General features: G+C 40.1%; 1 protein-coding gene across 1 annotated transcript in view; it reads right to left on the bottom strand.

Annotated features, from left to right (window-relative positions):
• The window catches only part of ATXN10 (ataxin 10), a 124,359-nt gene that overhangs the window by 3,350 nt on the left and 97,345 nt on the right, over nucleotides 1-23,664 (bottom strand). Inside the window, exon 10 of the mRNA XM_063446747.1 lies at nucleotides 16,048-16,111. Coding sequence (XP_063302817.1) covers nucleotides 16,048-16,111 — 64 coding nt within the window. The remainder of the gene's footprint in view (nucleotides 1-16,047; nucleotides 16,112-23,664) is intronic.

Here is a 23,664-nt window from a genome sequence, read left to right as displayed (position 1 = left end):
CTAATAATACTAACAAAACCACACAGGTTGGAAACAGGAAAAATACTACATGTTAAAAATCCAAATGAGCTTTACCGCTGTGTACGCTAGACATGTTTGCACGTTTCGTCACATAGAACCATACATACACACATAATCACAATAATTATTTATATATATATATCTATATCTTTCTATCTATATAATCCTTAAATGCCTGGCATTAAAAGTTACTAGTCACGGCAAGCATGGAGGGTCCATATCGCCCTCACCAGTGGCGAATTCCCAATTTACCAGAGTTAAGCTCATACCCCACAGGCTTGCGGTGAGTGGACATTTTGAGCTCTGATATTATATAAGCTTCAAACCTATACAGGATAACAGAGTAGGCAAATTTTGTCAACTGGACTAAGCAGTCAAAACATAAAACAATTATAGAATAAAGTGTATTTAAAAATATATAAAGAGGAAATCCAGAAAATAAATATATTGCGTAAATCTATATTCGTAAAACCTATAGAAATACGTAAAACATCTGAATTTCACACTCCACGGACTCCTGTTGGAGAGCTGTATTACAAGCACCAGCGAGTGGGCTTCATAATATATGCACTAGGATTAAATAATCTCTGTTTACAGTATCATAATATTATAAAAAGTGTCTGGATACCATGCTCATTTATGGTACCTAAATAAATCTATAGTCAACAGCTTTCTACAAAGGCACGAAGAATGCATTTCATGCAAATTACTGTTCCTCATAGTTATCTGCTACAATGGATAACGTTTTCATTGTGGCAGATCATATGGAATCTAACAGGTACCTATTGTTGTGTATGTGAAATGCGATGGGGGGTAGCTTTTTTCTCTAAAGCCACCCCCTCAAACAGGGAACATGTTTTTAATATGCTTCAATAAAAGGCATTTTATGGAGCCTGTTACATTTTAAAAGTGTTCCTTTAACATGGTCATACATCCATAATGCCCAGTGCATTGCAGACTTATTTGACCAAGCATAAAAAGAAATGAGACTGGCGAGGATGTGTCCACGTCTTTCTTGCTTTCTGTATCTAGGCACTACTATTTGCTAATTATACTGCATGGAACGCAATCCTTACTGCCTTACTACAGTGGCAAAAACACATCAAAAGATTACATAAAATCTTTTCCCCTCTTCAACTAAGTTTTGAAAAATATAAAGGAATCCACGGGGCAAAAGAGCAATTCTATTTAATTTCCAGTTTGCTTGGAAAAGCTATTTAAATTTGATAGCATTTTGGAAGGACTCAACTCTAAAAATACTCCATGAACATTTTCTTTCCCCTCTAATTATTTTGCGTATATATTTTGTTATTATTGGATAATTCTTCTCCATGTTTTTTTCTCTCTTTTTTTTGAAACAAGGACTTAAAACTCCTTACAGCACCCCTCTCCCCATTCAAAATGAGGCCTCCCCTTAATGTGTGCTGCGTAGGATCCTCGTTACCCCCACGACATGTTGGCTTAGTATTTTGGAAATCCTATTTTGGGTTTTTTTCTTATTCGTGAAAATGCACATACGAAGAAAGGGGAAAAAAGCAAAGCACAGAAGCCGCTTGCTAAAATGTGCAAACTGATTAATAAAATCAAACATTATATTTGTTCCTCAATTAACCCTTAACCACAGGCTTCCCCACACTCCGGCCCTGCAGATGTTGCTGAACTACAACTCCCATGATTCTCAGCCTATCTATTTCATTCATAGAATCATGGGAGTTGTAATTCAGCAACATCTGGAGGGCTGGAGTTTGAGGAAGCCTGCCTTACAATGTTACCAACTCAGCAGGTTTAAATAAAGTGGTATAAACGGACAGTCCTATATTTGGGCAAGGATCATATATCCCCTAGCTTCATGGACTTCCAACGTACCTGGGAAACAGGTTGCTTTAAGGGCGCCTTTATTCCCAGAAATCTCTGCTGATTTTTTAGGTTAATATCCCCCATTCAGTCAGTCTTATAGAACTGTCAGGTGAAACATGTGCCCCTGAATTTTATGCATTGTCAATCTGTACAAACATGCTTACTTCTCTTCCTTCTGCTTTTGCCCTAACGAGTAATACTTCACAGCCCAAATAAAAAAAAAAAAAACAACTTAAGTAACTCTACCCCCAATGAAAACTGAATTATGTATTTTTACATTGGGGATATATCTGAAAAATAGCTGAAAAAAGCTGCAGTTCTCTTTTCTGCAGCCTTTGCAAGCCCTCCCCTTCTAACCCCACCCAGACCTTCTGTGTCTGTCTAATCACAGACTTTCTAATGCAGCTCAATTAGATGTTTTTGCAAGGCAGGTGCTCTGAGCAATTTCTGCCTCTTGAGTTTTGCTCCACTGAGTTAAACAACCAGGAAGTAACAGGACTGTCTGTCTGATTGACAGCCGGGGGGGTGTAACTAGTTGTTTAGAAATTATTATTTGCAAAACAGTGAAATAAAATGCATCTGTATGAATTGTATTCATACTTGTGTTATGTATACATGTAGGGTATAAAAAGAAATCCCTATCTGTATATATGCACTTTGAAGAAAGTGGATTAAATAGATAGAAAAAGAGCCAAAAAGGCCTTTTTCCCCAAACATAAGGAAAATTTAGAAACGCTTTGGTCACTATACCAAATATATACCACATTATGGGATTATAGACTTTTTAGTTGAATTTGGAGTCCATTATAGCAATCTACATCTGATACTGCAATAAAAAAAACAAATCGGTCCTGCTATATTCTATCCAAACACAGTAAGCTTTGGGTCCCTGACCTTTCGTTTACAACTGCAAATCCTAGCCAGGTTAAGCTTCTAGCATCATTTGGCTGCGTGGTCTATATAAGTAACTAACTTCCATTCTACGTAGAACAAGATGGCTGGGGGGCTCTATATTATAAAACTGAATGCTGGGGTGGGGTGTAACAAACAAGTGGCAGTATTTTTATTACAGATGTGGCAGTATTTGTACTTACTTGTGAAATAAGCGCAAACAAATAATTAAAAGATGAATAATAACGGTCATATATCATGACAAAATGGTGGAGGCTAGCACTGGGATAGGAGGCTCATTGTATAATACTCTTTGTGTAAAGGCTAAATAAATCCGGCTCCAAGTTAAAGATTTCAAACACAAAGCTCCTCGAGGATCGATAGACAGTGTGTATCAGCAGTTGGCTCACTTAACCCAGCTCTAGTCAACAAGGCATGATTATGCGGACATCGTACAAATGCACCCTTTGTGGCACACACTTGGTAATTCATCCAAGAAGAGTCACAATGTACAGAGATCTCACTACTCAAGGACCTGTGTTGATGGAGCTCCAGCAACAAGGGATTACAGACTGTTTATCATGAATGTGCTACATTGGATCACATTCACCATCAGCTCTTTAATTCACACAGAAGTGAATAGGTTTTGTTTTGATTGCCTGAGCATTATCTGTTCACATGAATGAAAAAAGCTCCAACGGGTCCAAGTTTAAGAACGAATCTGTGACTAAGAGCAATCCGTAATTAAAGACAACAATCCCTCACATTAACAAAAGGAAACGAGAAGCTGTTGGAATAAAGTGCGCAGTTACGGATAAGAAGGCCTAAAGGCGGCTGTTATTCTCAACCCTCTTGTACAGGTCACATCGAGGTGTCACTTCCCAGGCAACACTGGACAATGTGGCCTTCTGTGAACATCTTCCGTGAGAGCTTGGAAGAGCCGCTAGCTCAATAGAAAAGCCATACCAGACCTACAAGAGGAATGCAGACTACTGGAACAAACAAGTAGGCTGAACGAGGAAAATATATATATACTATGACTCATACAGAATATTTACCTACAAATAAAATATATAGCGTAGCAGAAATTAAAAAAGTTAATAAGTGTAAGGGGGGCGGGGCCTGACTGCCATGCTGGGCAGACGTGTCTCGCAAGAGCTCCTGAATTTTGAGCTAAAAACTGAGGATTCCTGCCCAAAATCGAACGAGAAAGACAAGCAATAAATCAGCTTATCCTCATACACGGCAACGGGACCCAACATCAGCAGACATACTGAACACTAAGCGACTGGTACCCCGGAAAGTAAGATGTCTGACCTGCGGCCTGGTGAGCCAAGGAGAAGCGGGCGATCTCACATTGGGGATCTCCTAGGGAGCAGCGGTCGACACCACCCAGAGCCCCGTAGCCCCCCCCTATGGACCGGCGGGGGGTATCCCGGTCCCAGAGGCAACCCAGCGGTGATCAGCCTCGTCGCGAGGCGGCCTCTACAAGCGGGACACACAACGACATATTCAACATGGCGGGTGCCACGTGTGCAACGCCTGTTACAGCTACAACCCAAACCTCACCAGCGACCAGGATTGACAAAGCTTTTGCGGACTTCTGGGCAAAGCTGAACCAGGTGTTAAAGGCTCCCATCACGCACAGGCCGACAAGTGGCACCCCACGAAAGCGGCCACCGAGCGCTCAGCCCCCACCAACAGGCAAGGCTCCAGACCGGCAACGCCGTAAAGCAAACCCTCCTGCCGCGAAACGTGGGAAAGCCCTGGTGGGTGCACAGGTCCTCAAGTGGAGGGGAGGTCAGACGAAGGCACCGGGACCCCCAGACACCAAACCTACAATCGGAAAGGCCCCAAGACTACACAACAAGAAACGCGCCAAAGCAGCGACATCCCACCGCGGCCCTCCGGCTGAGAACCGAGCCGAGGAGACCTCGGGGCACCTTACAGCGTGGAAAACCCAGCCAAGCCACCCTGAGGACCTAAACGGACTGTTCAAGGGCACCAGCCGGTTGCAGACTGACCGACTCTCACCCAGGCGGGAAAATCGTGGACATTGCATACAAGGAAGGTGGAAGCCCAGCCGGGGAATCGGATGACTACTGAAACTGCGGGAGCTGGAGGTCAGCCGTAATCTGTCTTTGGACAGGGACTATAACCGAGGCTACAAACTACCCAGCGACAAAAAAGCAAAATGATAGCAAGTTTAAAAGCTAAAACTGTTATTTTATTGATCCCACTTAAGGTTAACTGAGTCTTCTTCACTCCACACATAATGCATAAAAGTTTAATCTTAATTAATATTATGTCAGAGACATCCCAGCTACATGCATGTTAGCCCACATTATGTACACTAAACAGCATTAGGGCACGCTGTGAGCTACTAAACAGTGTGTTAAAAACTGGGTTATTTTTATTTATTTAATTTTTTTTTTCCCCTATTATTTAATTTATTTTATTTTATTATCTTACTCGTGCGAACCAAATGTTCAGATAAGCTCGTAAAATGTCAGATTTGTGTGACCTTTAATATCATCTAAGGCCTTACTAATACAACCCCAAACGTATAACCGCCCACCTAAGCTGTGTTAGTCTTATAAGCCTATGTCATGCCGCACTAACCTATGGTCGCGGCCCCTGGTTAATCCATGCTATTTTAGGCCACTTATGTTTTTCTGTCCTAACTCACCTTGCACCTCACTACTGATATACGTCGCAGGAGCAAATATCTGACAAAGCGACATTACTGTATATAGAAGAAAATGCGCAACACCCTCCAATACCTAACTAATGTTAAACCGTTTTTCCGTGCCGTTGTGAAACTGTAAGCCAGATATGTCTTTTCATAACCTAGATTAACGCTGTTATTAATGATATTATTGGATGCGACACGTTTAATGTTAAATAAGCTTACTTCCTATCGTGTTTCTGCTCAACTACCTTCAAACACAAAATTTGTGCTAGATATTGTATGTACCTCTCTGTTAAATTGTATCCTATGCGTTGGAGGAATGCCGTTGGGGTACCTCACAATCGACTGTTAAAAAACTTATGCACAACAAAAATAAAGAATTAATAATAAAAAAAAAAGTTAATAAGTGTAATAAAAATTTTGCTTCATCCACAGCAGAGCTCCAAAGATCAACGCTAGAAGGTAAAGTTAGATCATAGAGAGCTAGTGTCTTTCTGACATTCAAATTGGAAGCTTAATATCGAATAACCTCAAATAAAACGAGAAGAATGTTGGTAGTACTGAATATGGATTCAGTATAAAAGATTTAAATTTATAAAAGAACATGGCCAATGTGTAACAAATCCTATCAATACACATTTTCATGTGCACTCTGATTTCTATGTAGTGATAGGAAAAGAGTGGACTTAACAGCCATTTGCTTTTCTAACAGACTGACATGACAGCAAAAACCTGCTTTTTAATCAAGTGTTGTAGAATTCACTTGGGAAGTGATATAAACAATTTCTTGAGACACTCCGAGCACCACGTTCAATAGAGCTTGCATCAGTAGAGTTTATTTTATCATTAGAAGTCTATCGGGGTAGTCCCTTGGTTTTTTTATGTCAAACATTTCCAGCGAATTTTGAAAATTAAGGAGAAATCCCCAGCATCCACATACCCTGATAACTAGCAATGTCATAATCTGAAACAAAGTGTATAAAATGTTTCAAGTGCAGCAAAAAGCAATAGCGTTTTGGTTACAACACACCTGAATCTGTCCCCTTTTGGCATCATCAGATCAAAGCAGGATCTGTGTGAGGGTACTCTGTACAAGAACGTGGATGGGTTTTGAGGAAATAAAATGTCCTCATTATGATGTCACAAGTAGAGGGATGGGCTTAAGTGTTGGGAATTACTCTGGTTTGTATCAAATCAACTGGAAAACAAAGTCATACAAAAATACTGCACTAGGGGGCGGAGCCTGGCACTGAACCGCACCGGACGCCATTTCTCCAAGCTCCACAAGTGCAATATACAATCCCGATAATATCTCGGTACCAAGCAACCATCCGACCCTGCAAACAACAGACACAGCCCGGGGACACCCCGCTGAACCCACAGATGCCCTTCCAGTACTCCCCGAAGCACCTAAAGGCAAAACGCAAAACTGGGGCCTACTACAAGCCCTCATACCGCGACCTCGAGTATCTCTGGGGCGGGGACCCTGACGGAAACGCAGCGGAGCTGTGGTCGCCCCAAACAACGACTGCCAGTATATCCATGGGGCGCAGAAACCAGAAACCCACACCCGGTAATGTACCCGACCAGAGGGACATCGGAGCTATGCTCCAGCGGCACACCTCAGCCACTATGGCGGCCTCCGACCACCCACCCTCACCAGGGCCTCCCCACACAACTGCCCCTGCAGCACCCCAGCTACAAAGCCCAGAAGTGGACACACAGCCACAGCCCACAGCATCTGCAGGTACCACTGAGCCTGCAACTAAACAGGACCTCCAAGTCCTATCCGCTATGTTAAAGGATATTCAGGGCCTACTTGCTACTGACCTGCCCATCCTGAAATCCTCCATGCAACAACTCACAGGCAGATTGGCAGCTACAGAAGCAGACGTTCAAGAGCTGCACCAAGACACCTCTAACATACAAGCATCTATAGCCCAACTTCAGGCAGCCCAACAGGCTCTGTCAATACAGGTGGCAACGCAGGAGGACAGGTACCGACGCAGCCATATTAAAATAAGGGGCATCCCAGCCATCGTTCCTTAGGAGGAACTACCTCACTATGTAAGGAGATTACTAGCCACAGTGCTGTCACTCGCCACCGCTAAAAAAGTCAACATCGCTGGGATGTATCGCCTACCGACGCCCACCGCTACCAACACCACAACATCAGGCGATGTCATACTCCGCTGCGCACTACCTCAAGACAAGGGGCAAATAATGGCTGCGGTAAGGAACAAGACCCCGATTACATTTGAGGACTCACAATTGTCCCTGACCCCCATCACAGCCCGACTGCGGGCGGCAGGAGTGCCCTACAGGTGGGGACCCCCACGTTCGCTTCTTGTTACACACAAAGGGAATATACGTAAACTAACCACAGGGACTGATATTCCTACGTTCCTTGCGGCTCTGGATGTACAGGAGGTGACGGCAGCTCCGACGGACCCAAACCGCATCCACGGATGGGACCCATCCAATGTGACACCATTTGTACCAAGAACTGCAAACGATGACCCGCTGGACGACCTGAACCCAATGAAGGGACTCACTCTACCAGCAGCTCTAGGCTGCACAGTTGCAAAGTTTTAACGCTATGTTTTTATACACTTGTTTTCACCGTATGTTTTTCTATATATATTTTTGCTTATCACTGCAGGATCTCCCACACGAGGACACGATCCTCGACCTGGGCCACTCAGGAGGAGGGAGAGTAAGCATACTAAAACATAACCAGGCACCCATAACGGGATGCATCCTATGGACCTAGTCCGGTTCGATTCAGCCACACACACTCAGTCACCGAATCGCTAAACCCCCCCCCCCCCCCACCCCGTAAGTTAGGGGCAACACCTCCACCGAGAGGTCGGCCTTGCACGAAGGCAGACAACACCCCCTCCCTGAAAAGACGAGGGCACCACCCACACTACTGCCACCCTAACGCGGAAACCGTTAGATATAACCCAAGACCTATACCTGGTCCCAAGCTAACATCTACAGAGAGGCAGGTCTCATAAAGGTGGTACCACCTCTAACTACATATTATAGCATGGTTTACCGCTCTACTAGATATGCTCAATTATAGCTGCTAGCTTACATACTGGCCTTACCTAACGCGCATCTACAGTCTACATGCAGATTTACTTATAGGTCTAGATTTCCTACCCACCAGCAAGCTGTAATCGGCCCATCACCTTCATACTGAATCTTTGTACCACATAACCATAATCGGTGCGAAGCCTATGAGAATATACTCTTTACTCTTCTCCACCCAAAACGCTGAGCACCACTGTATATGAATATGTTCTTTTCCTTTTTTTTTTTTTTTTTTAAAAAGTGCAGTACTCTCAACGTGTATAATTTGTACTGCCTGTTACACTCTCTGCTGATCTATATTGACATGTTTATGCTTCATATGTACTTAACAATGCACTACCAAAATAAAGAATTTAAAAAAAAAAATACTGCACTATAATGTACTGGCACCATAACCACTACAATAGGCTTCAGTGGTCACGGTGCTCACAGAGTCTTCTCCATAGCTGATCTTAGCACAAGCATCCGTCTTGCAGGCATTTGACAAAAATTAAGTAAATAAAAGAAATTTAATTCTGTAACTAGGCGCTAAGACATCACCAGTGCTAATGAAGGGTAATGGCACAGTTCAGTAAGTCAATAGCTCAATTTGTTACCCCTTGACTGCCAGACTGGGCGGCCTCTAAATAAGCTGTGGTACGAAAATAAAAATAAATTTCACTCTCACAGATAATCTCTGGATCACACTTTGTATTCAAACTCAAACAGTGTGCTTATGGGCTTCCACTCTCTGGTTTTGACTTACAATAAAGTAAATTTGAGGATGAAAATGATGCTTAATGAATACTTAACCAGATCTGAACGCTCGGGACTTTCAGGCCAATTTGTGGTTCCGTATGAGAGTCAATTGATGGCCTCGTACAGACTCTAGTGAATTGGTGCCCACATCAGACACATACCACGCATGCATAATCTGGCCTAGTTGAATTTCTCTTCTCTGTGGTTAAGCTCGAGTCTGCTGCCTAACAACGTGTTTTAAGGAGATAGGGGTTTCTTTTAGCTTTACAATCTGTAGGAACAGGTGTGGTGTACCTTCACAATTACCCACCTCCTAATCAACAATTACAAATTACCCTCGGCATTACAATGGGGCAATTTAGAAAGACACATTCATACGTAATTTGCAGTGTCACATCATTAGGAGAAATTATTTTAATCACATAGGCTGGTGTTAGCAGACGATCCCAACCATGCACCTAGCAAAAAGACTAAAATATGCCAATAATAGTTTCTACCTTAACATAAGATGATAAAAAAACCATACACTGGTACTAGAGAGGACAGAACTACTGCAGTAGTTACAGCTGTGTTGTTTTTAGCAGATATAGTACTTTGTCACAATGCCATACCCAGAGATTATGCACCGAAAGGCAGCCATCATGTACATTTGGACAACCATCCAAGTTATTAATCACAATTATATAAATAGATGCATCTCTACTGGCCCCATATGGACACCAGAGATGGGTAGTCAGTGTCTGTAATGTGCAGATGGTTCTGCAGAGTTTATACATCTATTGCATTTTCACTTTTTTTTTTTCTGGATTATTCTAGATAAAAAAAAAAAATTAACAAATAAATGCCTTCTGCATGAGCTTGTGTATTTCGACTAATTTATAAATAGCAGGCTTACTCAGACAGTAGATGTGACTTGGTGAATATGCCCCATGTACATTTAGAACAGATTGTGTTGTTTTGTTTAAATATTACTGACTACCTTTTTAAGGCAAGGATACAAGAATAACGTGTGTGGCTAGTTAAGAAGTCAGTTCCTACACAGGAATTAAAGGTCTTAATAGAAGTATTAAAAATCCACCTGTACAGGGGGCGGGGATGGTCGCAAGCAACTGGAGCTCCTTGTGCTAACCTTTTACAAAGCCTAGTCTTGGACATTAGCAAGCAATTTATTGGTACAATCCAGCACATTGCCATTGAGGGGCACCCTGTCAAGCGTGTGGACCACTTTGACCCAACTGCGGAGTGTACAACCCTTGCAGTCTGTGGACATACTCGAGGCGGGGGATCCTCTGCCAGGGTCTGGAAAGCACACACTGTTGAGCCCTGTTCCACCCTCCCCTCCACCCCCCAGACCAGTGGGGGTTATTCCGGTCCCCACTGGCACATTCTGGTGGCCTACTACCAGCAGCTTTGCAAACCAAGCAACTCATGATGTAACTCTATGCATCTAACTCATCATATCTAGAAACTTTACCCTCGACAAAAACAACAGTCTCACCTAGTATCTGGATATGAATGCTTAGCCTCTCTACTTTTTACTATAAAATGTGCACTGTAATTAATATGCTATGCAATTGTTTTGCTAGATTTTCATTTTACCTTGCAATAGCTGTCATGGCATGTCTGTAATACCATGCTCAACAAAAAAAGAATTATAAATACATTTTAAAAAATCCATCTGTACTTTATACGTGCAAATAACACTCAACAACACTTTAATTTTTAATTTTGGGGGGAATTAAAAAAACAAAAAAACCCAATGGGCGATGGGAGATAAAAGTGAACAGATTTACAAAGAATATATTTTACATTATGATCACAGAATATAAACTGTGCAATAAAGCCAAGCTTGTTTTATCAGGGAACATTACCACCAAGAGAGCTCTCTCACCGCTCACACGGAACCTTTCCCAGGGACACGATTATATTGATCAGCTAGATGTGTCTCATGGGACTGTCCCTTTAAATGACTGTGTAATGAATGGGTTAATGATCACAGTAGCAGATGTTTGGGTCTTTTATGGACAATGCATCACGATCTTTTTTTTTTTTTTGACATTGCGGTGACAGAAATGATATACATTAGGGCATCTGTGTATCTCTCATGTGGTGTACCATACGCTGTATTCCTTGAAAATGTGGTAGCCAGACCACCCATAAAGAATAACTCTGTGTGGGCACCCTGCGTACAGATATCTATAGGTTGAATCACACAGACAGCTCAGCTGCATCTCGGTGACTCCAGACCAGCGATGTTCTGAAGGACTTAACCAGGAAATGGAGAGGACAAGCCTGCGCTTCCAAACTTATAATTCCTTGTAAATTCGACCACATGCATCTCAGCCCTGCAAAACACCTGCATGTCGCAGAACAGAAACCTTACTAAAGTTCATGGCAGAAGCTATCAAAACAAACCTCTCACCACATGGCTGACGTATGGAGCGCCTGCAAGTTACATGCAACATTGCACTGTGGCTTTAAATCTATTTCAGCCGTTTGGTACTGGAAAAAGTCCGGATTTTATTAGATTTTCCCTGGCTTCCCCTGTAGGTTACAAATCCTTAAATGTAATGTTTACCTGATTGTCTATATAAAACACACATCACATGAGTTGATAAAATAAATGGCCTTGTTTCGGTTCAATTTGTGTATACGTGCACAAAGTATCCAAGTAATAGACTTAAAAGCAGATTGTCACTCCTCTGGAATTTATACCATTAAATAAAACATTGAAAATCACCTGCTATTGTGTAAACGTTTTTCCATCGTTTTTTTTTTTTTTTTTTTTTTTAACTGTTCTAAGGTTTAACAAGTGACAAAACAATCAGCAAAACTAACGAGTTTGGAATGTAGAGAAAAACACAGCATAAATATGCACTTATCTTGTGTTGATGCCTGGGGTGTCCTTTAAATTGACAGTTGTACTGCAGATTCTCCACAATTCTGCTTTAGTGAATAACCTTAAAAACTGTTAAAATACAGGATAGAAAGTAAAGTGTGAAAGAGTTATGCTGCCAACAAATAGCTATGGGACGAACTCCATTTCTTGGTAAAGTTACAGACGTACTAATCCTGATGACTGCTGAAACAGTTTTTCATTAAAAATGTCAGGTCACTATGCACCATAACCACTTCAGCTTATAGAAGTAGTTATGATGCCAGTGAATCCTTTTATATGATACATTTGTTAGTCTTTCAAAATACTGCTTTAAAGTGGAGCTCATACCCCTTCCCACAAACCCTGTCAGAGAGCTGGAAACTCCACTTCCTGGCTCACATACCAACTCACGTTAACACCCAAAGAGAGTCATCGTGTCTATTATGATTGGTGTGTCTGCTACACACCCCCAGCACGAACCTTCACAGAGACAGGGATCAATGCGTGCAAGTCCCTCCGCATTCGCAGGCTAAAAGTGGAGAAGTGTAAGTTTGAGCTCTTTGTCGGATAGAGCAACTAGCACTCTTTCAACGCCTATTTAATCAGTTTAAAAATTAGTAACGTTATGGGTGAATGACGGTACCCTGGCACCATAACCAATATAATAAACTAAAGTGGTTATGGTGCCTAAAGTGTCCATTTAACCATATGTGTTCTATAGCGCCATCTAGGTACATACAGAGAGGTCACGTGAAGCAGCTATAGGCAGACCAGTCTAACTCTATCCACTGATATTTTAGATCAGGCAAACAGGCTGGTGGAGGGACATAGCAGTTGTGTTAAGAAACAGCTGAAAATTATGTGAAAAGTTTACATTTACATATTTGTCAACACAAGCTTCCCTTGTGTAGGAACAATTTGTACAAATGTTTTAAATGTTCCTTAAAAAAGTATATGACATAGAACAGTAAATACAGAATAACTAAATACCTTACATTCCTATAAAATAAAAAAATCTGTGGAACTTCACCATAACCAGATCTTTTTACATAAAAAGAAAGAGGAATGGGGGAAAAAATACTATATTGTGTCTTTTCTTGGCTACTGTTCAAAACTAACATTTTTTTTTTGCTTCGGTTTGCAAACTTAAGTCCAAAAAAATAAATAGATTAACAAAAAAAAATAAAAAAAATAAAAAAAATTCAGATGCTCAGATGGTCTTTCCTGGCATAGCACAAAAACAAAATGCCATTGTTGTAGACCAGAGCAACTAGATTTGGGTTAGATTTTAGCCAGAGGTTTCCTAAGCCACAATTATACGGGCAGCTGCCAAAGAGCCTGAAGTATTTTGAAGCTACTTCTCAGAGGTCTTTCAGGCATTAAAAAAAAAGGACTGGGGGGTGCAAAGACTGGAGGACGAGAACCTAAAAGTGTGCTTGTGTTTTCATCATCTGTATTTTTATCCACTATCTAAACAAAGGACTTGGTGATTGCATTTACAGAGACTGCTGGGATTAAGGTGCCAGGCCCATACTCAGCTTTTCCTCTACACACAGAGAGCCAAGCGATGGTTCCGAACGAATATACTCGCTTTGGCTCGCTGAGACGAATGTGTACACAGCCCTGCAGTCTTGCTTTGGGACAAACACTCAAAACACTAGAAATATTGCCAAAACTTGATACCTTTGAAACCTTGGGTCAGTAATGTGATAAGGTTCAAGGTGGATTAAAAAAAAATATATATATATAAATAAAAATCTGATTTTTTTTTTAATTTAAATTGGATTTCTTTTAATAAAAAGCTTTTTGGAGAGAAAAATAAAATCAAAAGAATTTTCTATTTAAGACACAAAGGTTATTAAGCATGAAATAGGTATTCGTTATGTAGCATGAGGCTGTATATTCGTGTAATATTTATATTTTTGGAAAATTCATTTAATTAATCCATGTTAATTTAACTTGTGTCTGCAGAGTTAACATGCACGTTTCACAGCAAACATATTATAAAACCAACATGCAAATTCATCCTAATATTATTCTGCAAATCCATAAACGCACAGTGGACCAATGTAACCGGAAAGGGTTACTCCAAGTAACATGAACACTTCAGTAATTTAAAGTGGTCATGGTGCTTGGCGTCTCTAAGAGCAGACTCTCAATATTGAGATATTTTATATTGTTGTCATTCACCTACGGCGGTGTCATTAATAATAAGAGCATCAAAATGGCTAATGTCAATTATGTGCATATTCTTTGCACAGGGAGTCATTCGATCCAATGAATGACTGTCAGGATCGGCATTCGGCTTCTACAGCTCTGCAGAATAAACATGCGCATCACACAGCAAAGAATTGCAGAAAAAGGTTTTAAATATATTTGTTTAACCGCTTCCGTTAACAAACACTGATGTTTAAGAAAATATAGGAATGTGTGTGCCATATACAGTTATTGTTAAATTAAACTATTTAAGTAGTTCTCCAAATATCAGTGACTAAGCAGTTAAACTGGAGGTAGATCCCCTTGCGATAATTTAATCCATGTCATTCTAATGGCATATAACAAATTCAGTTCTGATATAACTGTTAAACTAATCTAAAAAGTTATTATTCTAAGTATGAAATGTTCACCTTTTCCAAATACTAAAGATTATAACGACCAGAAACAATGAGTCTTTCGATTTATAAATCATGATTTAAATCAAGTCTCCCAGACGATTAAATCCACCCTCGTATGCATTTATTTCTATAAAAAGACCAAGATTTTGAGGATAACGCAGGTAAAGAGAACTAACGTGTGATTTTTTAGCCAATCAAATTTCTGTTAGACAATAGTAAATGGCAGTCCCTGGGCTGCTAGTAAATGCAGACTTGTTGGAGTAATAAAAGTAACCAGGAATGTCCCGCACATTTTACACGTATATTTAAAATTCCCTAAACATGTTCTTGCATAACCTGAATGTATACTAACGTATCTTTTTTTTTTTTTCTTTAAGACGGCTTATTTGCATAAGTTTGGCAGAAGCGATTTACGTTTACATTCTGTGATTCATGTTGTAAGCTGCAGCAGGCTTCCAGCTCAGGAAGTGGTTTTGAAACTGTTTGCAAAATAGAATTTCTTCCCTGCTACATAAATTATTATATTTTCAGTTTTGTCACATTATGGAATTTTTTCTATGCTTTAAACATAATAACCTTTTGCTAGCAACTGGGGTTTTAGCAATAAACTGCCAAGCATCATGGGAACTGTAGTTTGATAGCATCCTGAGAGTTCTGTTTTTGTATCTTGCCATGACAAAATTGCATATCGATGCAAAAAAAATTAAAAATAACGCCGCGTTATTCACTAAAGTGAGATTTCAAAGTGATTTCCGAGTGAATTTCACATTTAAGGCCAGAGTAGCCAAATTTGAAGCATATCTGACAGAGATTTTTCCCACTTCACCTATTTAGACCTTAAATTTAAATTTCACTTTAAATTCTCACTTTAGAGTAGAACCCAGTTATTTATATTTGAATAAGCACTCTGCTCCAAATGGTGGCTTTCCAGAATATTGGGGAAACGTTTGGCATGTTTTTCTGCTGTCTGAATTGCATGTGTCGTGTTAAAAAGGATAAGTGTACATGATCACAAAGGAGATGTCTGACTGTATAGAGGACCATTCAGTAATTAGCGTGCCTGGAGGCAGCAGTTATCTATCAACACAGGTGGGCGATAAGGGCTGAAGACGTGGAGGTAGATTAAAATCTACTCGTATCGCCATTAAGCAGAAGACCAAATTTCTGATCTAGAGCCAGCGTAACCCAGGTGTGCCAATACGCACAATAGATTTTTAATAGCAGAGGTTCGCACGCGACACAACAAGCAAGGATACAGGGATTGTTATCGTCAATGCTGCAGTTGTCCAGAATAAGTGGGATCCCTTCCAGCTGATAAACCTAATAAGGAAATAAATCACAGTTACAGGCGGTATAATACAGTATTTAATACAGTGTAGATTACATAAATCAATATATATATATACAAGCAAGAATTAGAATATATATAATGTTACCCTGATCATTTTATTTTTTTTGTATAGATGCTCCGATGTGAATCAATTGTTGTTATGCAATACATTTAAGATGAAATAAAAAAGTTAGGAAAATCAAGGAGTCTGTAACACACTCTAGCCCATTTTAAAGGCAGTAGATTTGTGTACATACACAACACAGAGTTATTTAGTTAATTGGAAATCAGTGGAAATCCAAAAAGAAAACATTGCAGACTTGGGAGATTTTTACCTATGTTGGCCTAAAACTGTGAAATTTACTTTAAAAGTAACTGAATCTCGGATGCGCGCTGCATTAATATTTACGGCTTTTTCTGATAAGCAGGTTCTAGATGTGATTACTTATAACAGAATGACATAACTTGCTTAGCAGTGTCTGATTATATAAAGGGGAAATACATTTTCAAAAATGTGTCTTCACCCTGTTAATGCATTATTAGAAAATGGAAATAAATAAAACTAAATCAAACTGAGCATTTGCTCTCTTGCACAGTAGGAGTCAGTAGCAGACACTTCCACTACCCACCCACCAAGAATAAAATCTATCGATCAGGAACCTCTTACTCTGGTCTGCGATAATTGACTTTACTCCATATATCTAAAAAAGTTAGTTTGAAGGTGATTCTCTTTCTCTGCATTTTAAAAATATGATTCCTGAGCTTATCTTCACTGATCAGAATACATGTAATAAAAAAAATAAAAATATAGATGTAATGATTTTTAAAAATAATTATTATACATATTCTGATCAATAAATATGAGCTCAGGGCTCATATATCAGGACTCAAATAAAATGTCCACTTATATTTAGTTATGGCGAGTAGAAATTCAACCCTGGTCACCATGCCTAGGCTTGCAGTGGCTAGTACATTTTTTAAAACGGGCTAGTAGTGCAAGAAGTGAAATTTTAAGCAAAATATATATATATATATAATGGTTTGTTAAATCTAAAAAAAAAAAATCGACCTTATACGAAGATGACAAATAACAAACATTTAAAAAAACAAACAAAAAAACACAAATAGCTACATGTACGTTTATCTTGAATGTGACAAATTGGCTGGGGTTCGGTGAGTACAAAAGGAGGTAAGTAGAGCCCTGAATTTGTGCCTGAATTTGGCAACGCCAACAGCGGTACAATGTATGTCCCCCCCATGACACGTTCAAGGAAATCGTTTATAGAATTAGGAAATTCCATTAACACCAGCAAGAAACTGACTTATTTCATATACTAACAGGTCTATTAAACACCAGCACAGATGGTGAAATGAGCTCAACACTTCGCTGCCAAGTGATCATGCAAAACACTTACATAAGAACAAACTGCCAACAAGACCGATTAGAATCTGTCAGGATGCAAACTGGCACGCTCCGCAGCTTCTGCAACCACAACAACTACCAGGACAATTGTTCTTCAAGTACTTCCTGCGAGCAATTTCGCAGCTGGGCAACAAACGTTAGAAGCCAAACCTGATTGGTCATTTCAACAGAATATGAAGAGGGTACGGAATCTGCAGATTGCTACAAATATACAGATAAATGTCACCGCTTAGTTTCTCTAAAATCCATACGTAAATACAGTATTTGCCAGTGTGCAGCCCCTGATCTTGTAACTATTGAACAGATCGTAATCAAAACAAAATATAATAAACTGTACTCATTTTAAGATAATCACAAAATGGCCCAAATCTTGTACACAAGTCGTGGAAAGCACTTAGCTTTGTGTGCAGTTAGGTGCTAAATCCTTAAGATTTCTCTTTCAAGGCAAAATAAACTGCTCATTTTTCACAAGTGTCAAAGAAACCTGTTACTTGCCGCACTTAATAAATAAACCCATTAGTCGCGAGCTACAAAATAACAGTTGAGTGAAGATCTTGTTCAAATACCGCAGCGTTAAAGGCGTGTTCCCCGTTTTGGGTTAGCCAGCATTAAAGGCATTTTTTAATCTTCATTTTACATGTACAATCAAGAGACTTTCAGCTGGTCAAGAAAATTAAAATTAATAAATTACCCAATGTGGAAATCACCATAGGTTTTAAAGTGATTAAATGTCACTCGATTGGTTAGATAAACAACAAGGAAACAGTTTTGAGCTGCCCTTCTTAGCGACAGAATTCTGAAAATTCTTAAATCATCTTAGGTACAGCAAACGTTTACTTTTAGAAAGCTGGGAAGTGACTTCTGAAGTGCTGTCTAAATACCTGAATGAAAGATTACCATCCTACCAAATATGTGAAGTGGCAGAATAAATGGATTAATAAGCCATCTCCACCCTGAGTCCTATCACTAACAATCCAGGCCTTTATACAAAGACTGAAGTGCTACACATATTTTCAATTAGCCCATACTTTGTGAGCAGCAATCATTGGGAGTATTTCAGATTTGAAGACTTTGAAAACTGTGCAAAGGAACACTCCCTGCAAAGCCAGAGTCTAAATATTGGCACACCTTTGGGTCAAACACCTAAGAGATTCTTTTTCACTTGTTGGCTATCGAGTGCACATTGTTGCAACATTCTAGGAGCCCGTGAATTCTATAATTAGTCCAGATGGCACCTAAATGTTACAATTTCCTTCTATCGAATTCATCTCAAAACATTAAAATAGCTACTATAGGAACACTCGGGGCAAAAGAACAACTTCATTGGAATAAAGCTTACCGTTGAACCATTCACAAAGCTACTTTCTTGAATTCAGCACCATTTAGCTTTGCCCTGCCTCCACTTGTCTCAGATCATTGAAACATATAGCCTAAGACAGGGGAATTGCTGACTGGCTGAGCGAGTCACCTGAGCCTCTAAGCCAATCAGTTGCTTCCCATTCAGCTGTCGTATGCCCCCTGCTTCAAGAATGTGAGAGATGCTAAAGGTCAGGACTAGATCTAAATAGCATTCGATCGAAGACCGTGTGATTAAACCATTCAGTAACTGTTTAAGCCCTAAAGGTAAGCCAGTGCCAGGGACCGCCTTTCACCATAACAACTTAATTACAATTAAGTTTCGAGAGTGCCCGGAGTGTTCCTTTAAAAGATTTGTGATACTAACAATAGTATAAATCAAATAAACCTCTTATTGTAGAATAGCAGCTTATGTTTGGCTATGGAGTCTCTCTCCACTGATCATCAACAGGAACTTTTGGTTTTCTTTAAAATCAGCTCTATACATTTCTACTGATCTAAGACCAAAGGGAACGTCACAGACACGACTAATGTAGCATAATGTGGGCAAATTATAGCTAATTAGCAGGATTTACCATTAAAGAATTCAATGTATTCTTCTATATTTCTCAACTAGTTCACATTGGCAACTACAGACATTTCAAGGGAAACTAAAAATACAGAATGTGAATGCTGGATGCCTCTTCGAGCATGCAGAAGATTTTGATTTACTCAGTATGTCGCGCTGATTCAACAAACTTTGGTATTTTCGGCAATATCAGTATCGTCCAATAAAGATACCGATATTGCTGATAATACATACCAGGACCGCCAGGCCCATTACAAGCCCAGCGGTCCTGGGAGGCCCAGCAAGCGCTTACTTACCTTCCCCGCAGCTCCCCTGTCTAAATCTTGCGAGTCCCGCAGACAAGATTTAGACTGGGGAGCTGAAGGGAAGGTAAGCAAGCGCTTGCTGGGCCCCCACTGCACCGTCCATGCCACTGGACCACCAGGGAATGCCATACCCCCCCTCCATGACCAAGTAAGGAGAAGGGAGGGGGACAAAAAAAGAAAAAATAAATAAATAAAAACATTTGTTTGAGTATTTAAAAAAAAATTAAAAAATGCCCCCCAAATTACATACCTACACACCCACACTGCATTATAAACACACTACACACACACACACACACACACACTTTGCATTATATAAACCCACTACACAAACACTGCATTATATAAACCCACTACACAAACATACACACACTGCACTATATAAACCCACTACACAAACATACACACACACACTATATAAACCCACTACACAAACATACACACACTACACTATATAAACCCACTACACAAACACTATATAAACCCACTACACAAACATACACACACTGCATTATATAAACTCACTACACAAACACACACACTGCACTATATAAACCCACTACACAAACATACACACACTACACTATATAAACCCACTACACAAACATACACACACTACACTATATAAACCCACTACACAAACATACACACACTGCATTATATAAACCCACTACACAAACATACACACACTGCACTATATAAACCCACTACACTATATAAACCCACTACACAAACATACACACACACTACACTATATAAACCCACTACACAAACATACACACACTGCATTATATAAACCCACTACACAAACATACACACACTGCACTATATAAACCCACTACACAAACATACACACACACTATATAAACCCACTACACAAACATACACACTCTGCATTCAGTATTTACACACTACACAAACCCCATTCACTTTACGCACACTACACACACACACTGCATCCACTACATGTGGCATGTATATTTTGTGCATTTACCTTTAGAAACTGTTTATTTTTTTGAAATGTACATAATATCGGTAAGTTATCGGCTATTGGCCTGAAAGTTCACAGATTATCGGTATCGGCTCTAAAAAAAAATATTAAATATAGGTAACAGTAAACATGGTATTAAAAGTCCTGGGAAGCGCAAGGTCACCTTCAAAAGGTAAGGGCTTTTTATTTTATTTCTTTTTGCATTTATGTCTATCTATAATGGATACAAACTATTAGAATCTCTGCTATGATTTAAACAGAACACAGACAGAATAAAAACTGGTGGATAAAAAAAAAAAGATTAAAAGTGATTATAAACCATGCCCTGAGCAGCAAGGTGATTTGGACGGATGTAGAATTGGCGCACTCTGCAATCAGTTCAGTGCCCTTTCTATTCCTACACAGAACCCTGGATCTATCAGTGCTGGATCAGCAAACCCTTGGGGAATTTGACAGGTGACCCTGCCAAAGAAAACATGTGATTGATAATAAAGAACAAATATTTTATTTTTACTATGCATGCAGCTTAAGAGATTTACATTAGCAGCATTAAGCACACTAGTTTCTGCAGCCAAAAGCGCATGTGTCTGCACAGACTTGCTCTCAGCGAGTAGCGGTGTGCTTTCAGCGTCCCGTCTCCCTGCAGAGTAAATAGGCTTTAAAGAAATATTTCTCCTGTGATGTGCTGCCCGACTGAGATCAAGCTTGACTTAGGCAATATATTATTTATTCAGAAATATTAGAGCTTTCCGCAAGTGAAAAAAACCTCTCCCAGGGTACTGTATAGAAATATGATTGATGATGTAAATGATCGCGTACAAAAAGAATTTGGAGGGGGGGAAATTGTTTCATGGCACCGGTAATTGCTACGGTCTGGCGTGATGGGAGTTAAATGCAGGGTACTGACACATTGTTGCTACTAGATGATTACATGGATTATATTGGTCACGATACCAGAGCCACCACTGTGCCAAGATGCATTGCAAAGGAGGTAACATGACCGCTCTAATGGGAAATTGATAAGAAAAAAAACGATGAAATTTCCCTCCTGCAACTGAGTGTACTCACACAACCCCCCCCCCATCCCCCATAAATTTACAATAATTGGTGCATAATTGATGATACACCTAATTTGCTGTGAGTACTTTTATTAATAGGAAGAAGTACATGGAGGGAAAAGGGGAGGTGACCGTATAATGGTGCAAAACATCCAGACCCCACTATAAATCTCAATGTTTAGACTGTACAATTGCAATAATGGATCACCAGCCGTCAGACAGCAAGAAAGAAAGGGTCTCTGACTGTACACTGCCCTGCATGTAAAGAATGGTTTCATTCACAATGTAATATTTTTAAATTAACAAAGAAAGAGAGAGACGCATACAGATCTAACAAATTACTCGATCACACAGAAAAGCGGACACTTCCCGAAACATATCGAGTAATAAATACGCTGCAGTAATCTGGGTACAATACTCGGCTCAGCTGTTACCCTGACTGAAGATATATACAATGGGCATTGCACAGTAATCTGGGTACAATACTCGGCTCAGCTGTTACCCTGACTGAAGATATATACAATGGGCATTGAACAATAATCTGGGTACAATACTCGGCTCAGCTGTTACCCTGACTGAAGATATATACAATGGGCATTGCACAGTAATCTGGGTACAATACTCGGCTCAGCTGTTACCCTGACTGAAGATATATACAATGGGCATTGCACAGTAATCTGGGTACAATACTCGGCTCAGCTGTTACCCTGACTGAAGATATATACAATGGGCATTGCACAGTAATCTGGGTACAATACTTGGCTCAGCTGTTACCCTGACTGAAATAAGATATATACAATGGGCATTGAACAGTAATCTGGGTACAATACTCGGCTCAGCTGTTACCCTGACTGAAATAAGATATATACAATGGGCATTGAACAGTAATCTGGGTACAATACTCGGCTCAGCTGTTACCCTGACTGAAGATATATACAATGGGCATTGAACAGTAATCTGGGTACAATACTCGGCTCAGCTGTTACCCTGACTGAAATAAGATATATACAATGGGCATTGCACAGTAATCTGGGTACAATACTCGGCTCAGCTGTTACCCTGACTGAAGATATATACAATGGGCATTGCACAGTAATCTGGGTACAATACTCGGCTCAGCTGTTACCCTGACTGAAGATATATACAATGGGCATTGCACAGTAATCTGGGTACAATACTCGGCTCAGCTGTTACCCTGACTGAAGATATATACAATGGGCATTGCACAGTAATCTGGGTACAATACTTGGCTCAGCTGTTACCCTGACTGAAATAAGATATATACAATGGGCATTGAACAGTAATCTGGGTACAATACTCGGCTCAGCTGTTACCCTGACTGAAATAAGATATATACAATGGGCATTGAACAGTAATCTGGGTACAATACTCGGCTCAGCTGTTACCCTGACTGAAGATATATACAATGGGCATTGAACAGTAATCTGGGTACAATACTCGGCTCAGCTGTTACCCTGACTGAAGATATATACAATGGGCATTGAACAGTAATCTGGGTACAATACTCGGCTCAGCTGTTACCCTGACTGAAGATTTATACAATGGGCATTGAACAGTAATCTGGGTACAATACTCGGCTCAGCTGTTACCCTGACTGAAGATATATACAATGGGCATTGCACAGTAATCTGGGTACAATACTCGGCTCAGCTGTTACCCTGACTGAAGATATATACAATGGGCATTGAACAATAATCTGGGTACATTAGGGTATGGCACTACCTTTAGGTCGTGTGATGCCCTCCTGTTTACATAGAAGCATGCAATGGGTGTTGTACAGAAATCACTGCACTTTCTATAGTATGCGGCATAACTTCAAAT

Source organism: Pelobates fuscus, chromosome 3, assembly GCF_036172605.1.
Source record: "Pelobates fuscus isolate aPelFus1 chromosome 3, aPelFus1.pri, whole genome shotgun sequence".
NCBI lineage: Eukaryota > Metazoa > Chordata > Amphibia > Anura > Pelobatidae > Pelobates > Pelobates fuscus.
Note: the sequence above shows the minus strand (reverse complement) of the source record. Positions and strands in the feature narration are given on the sequence as shown.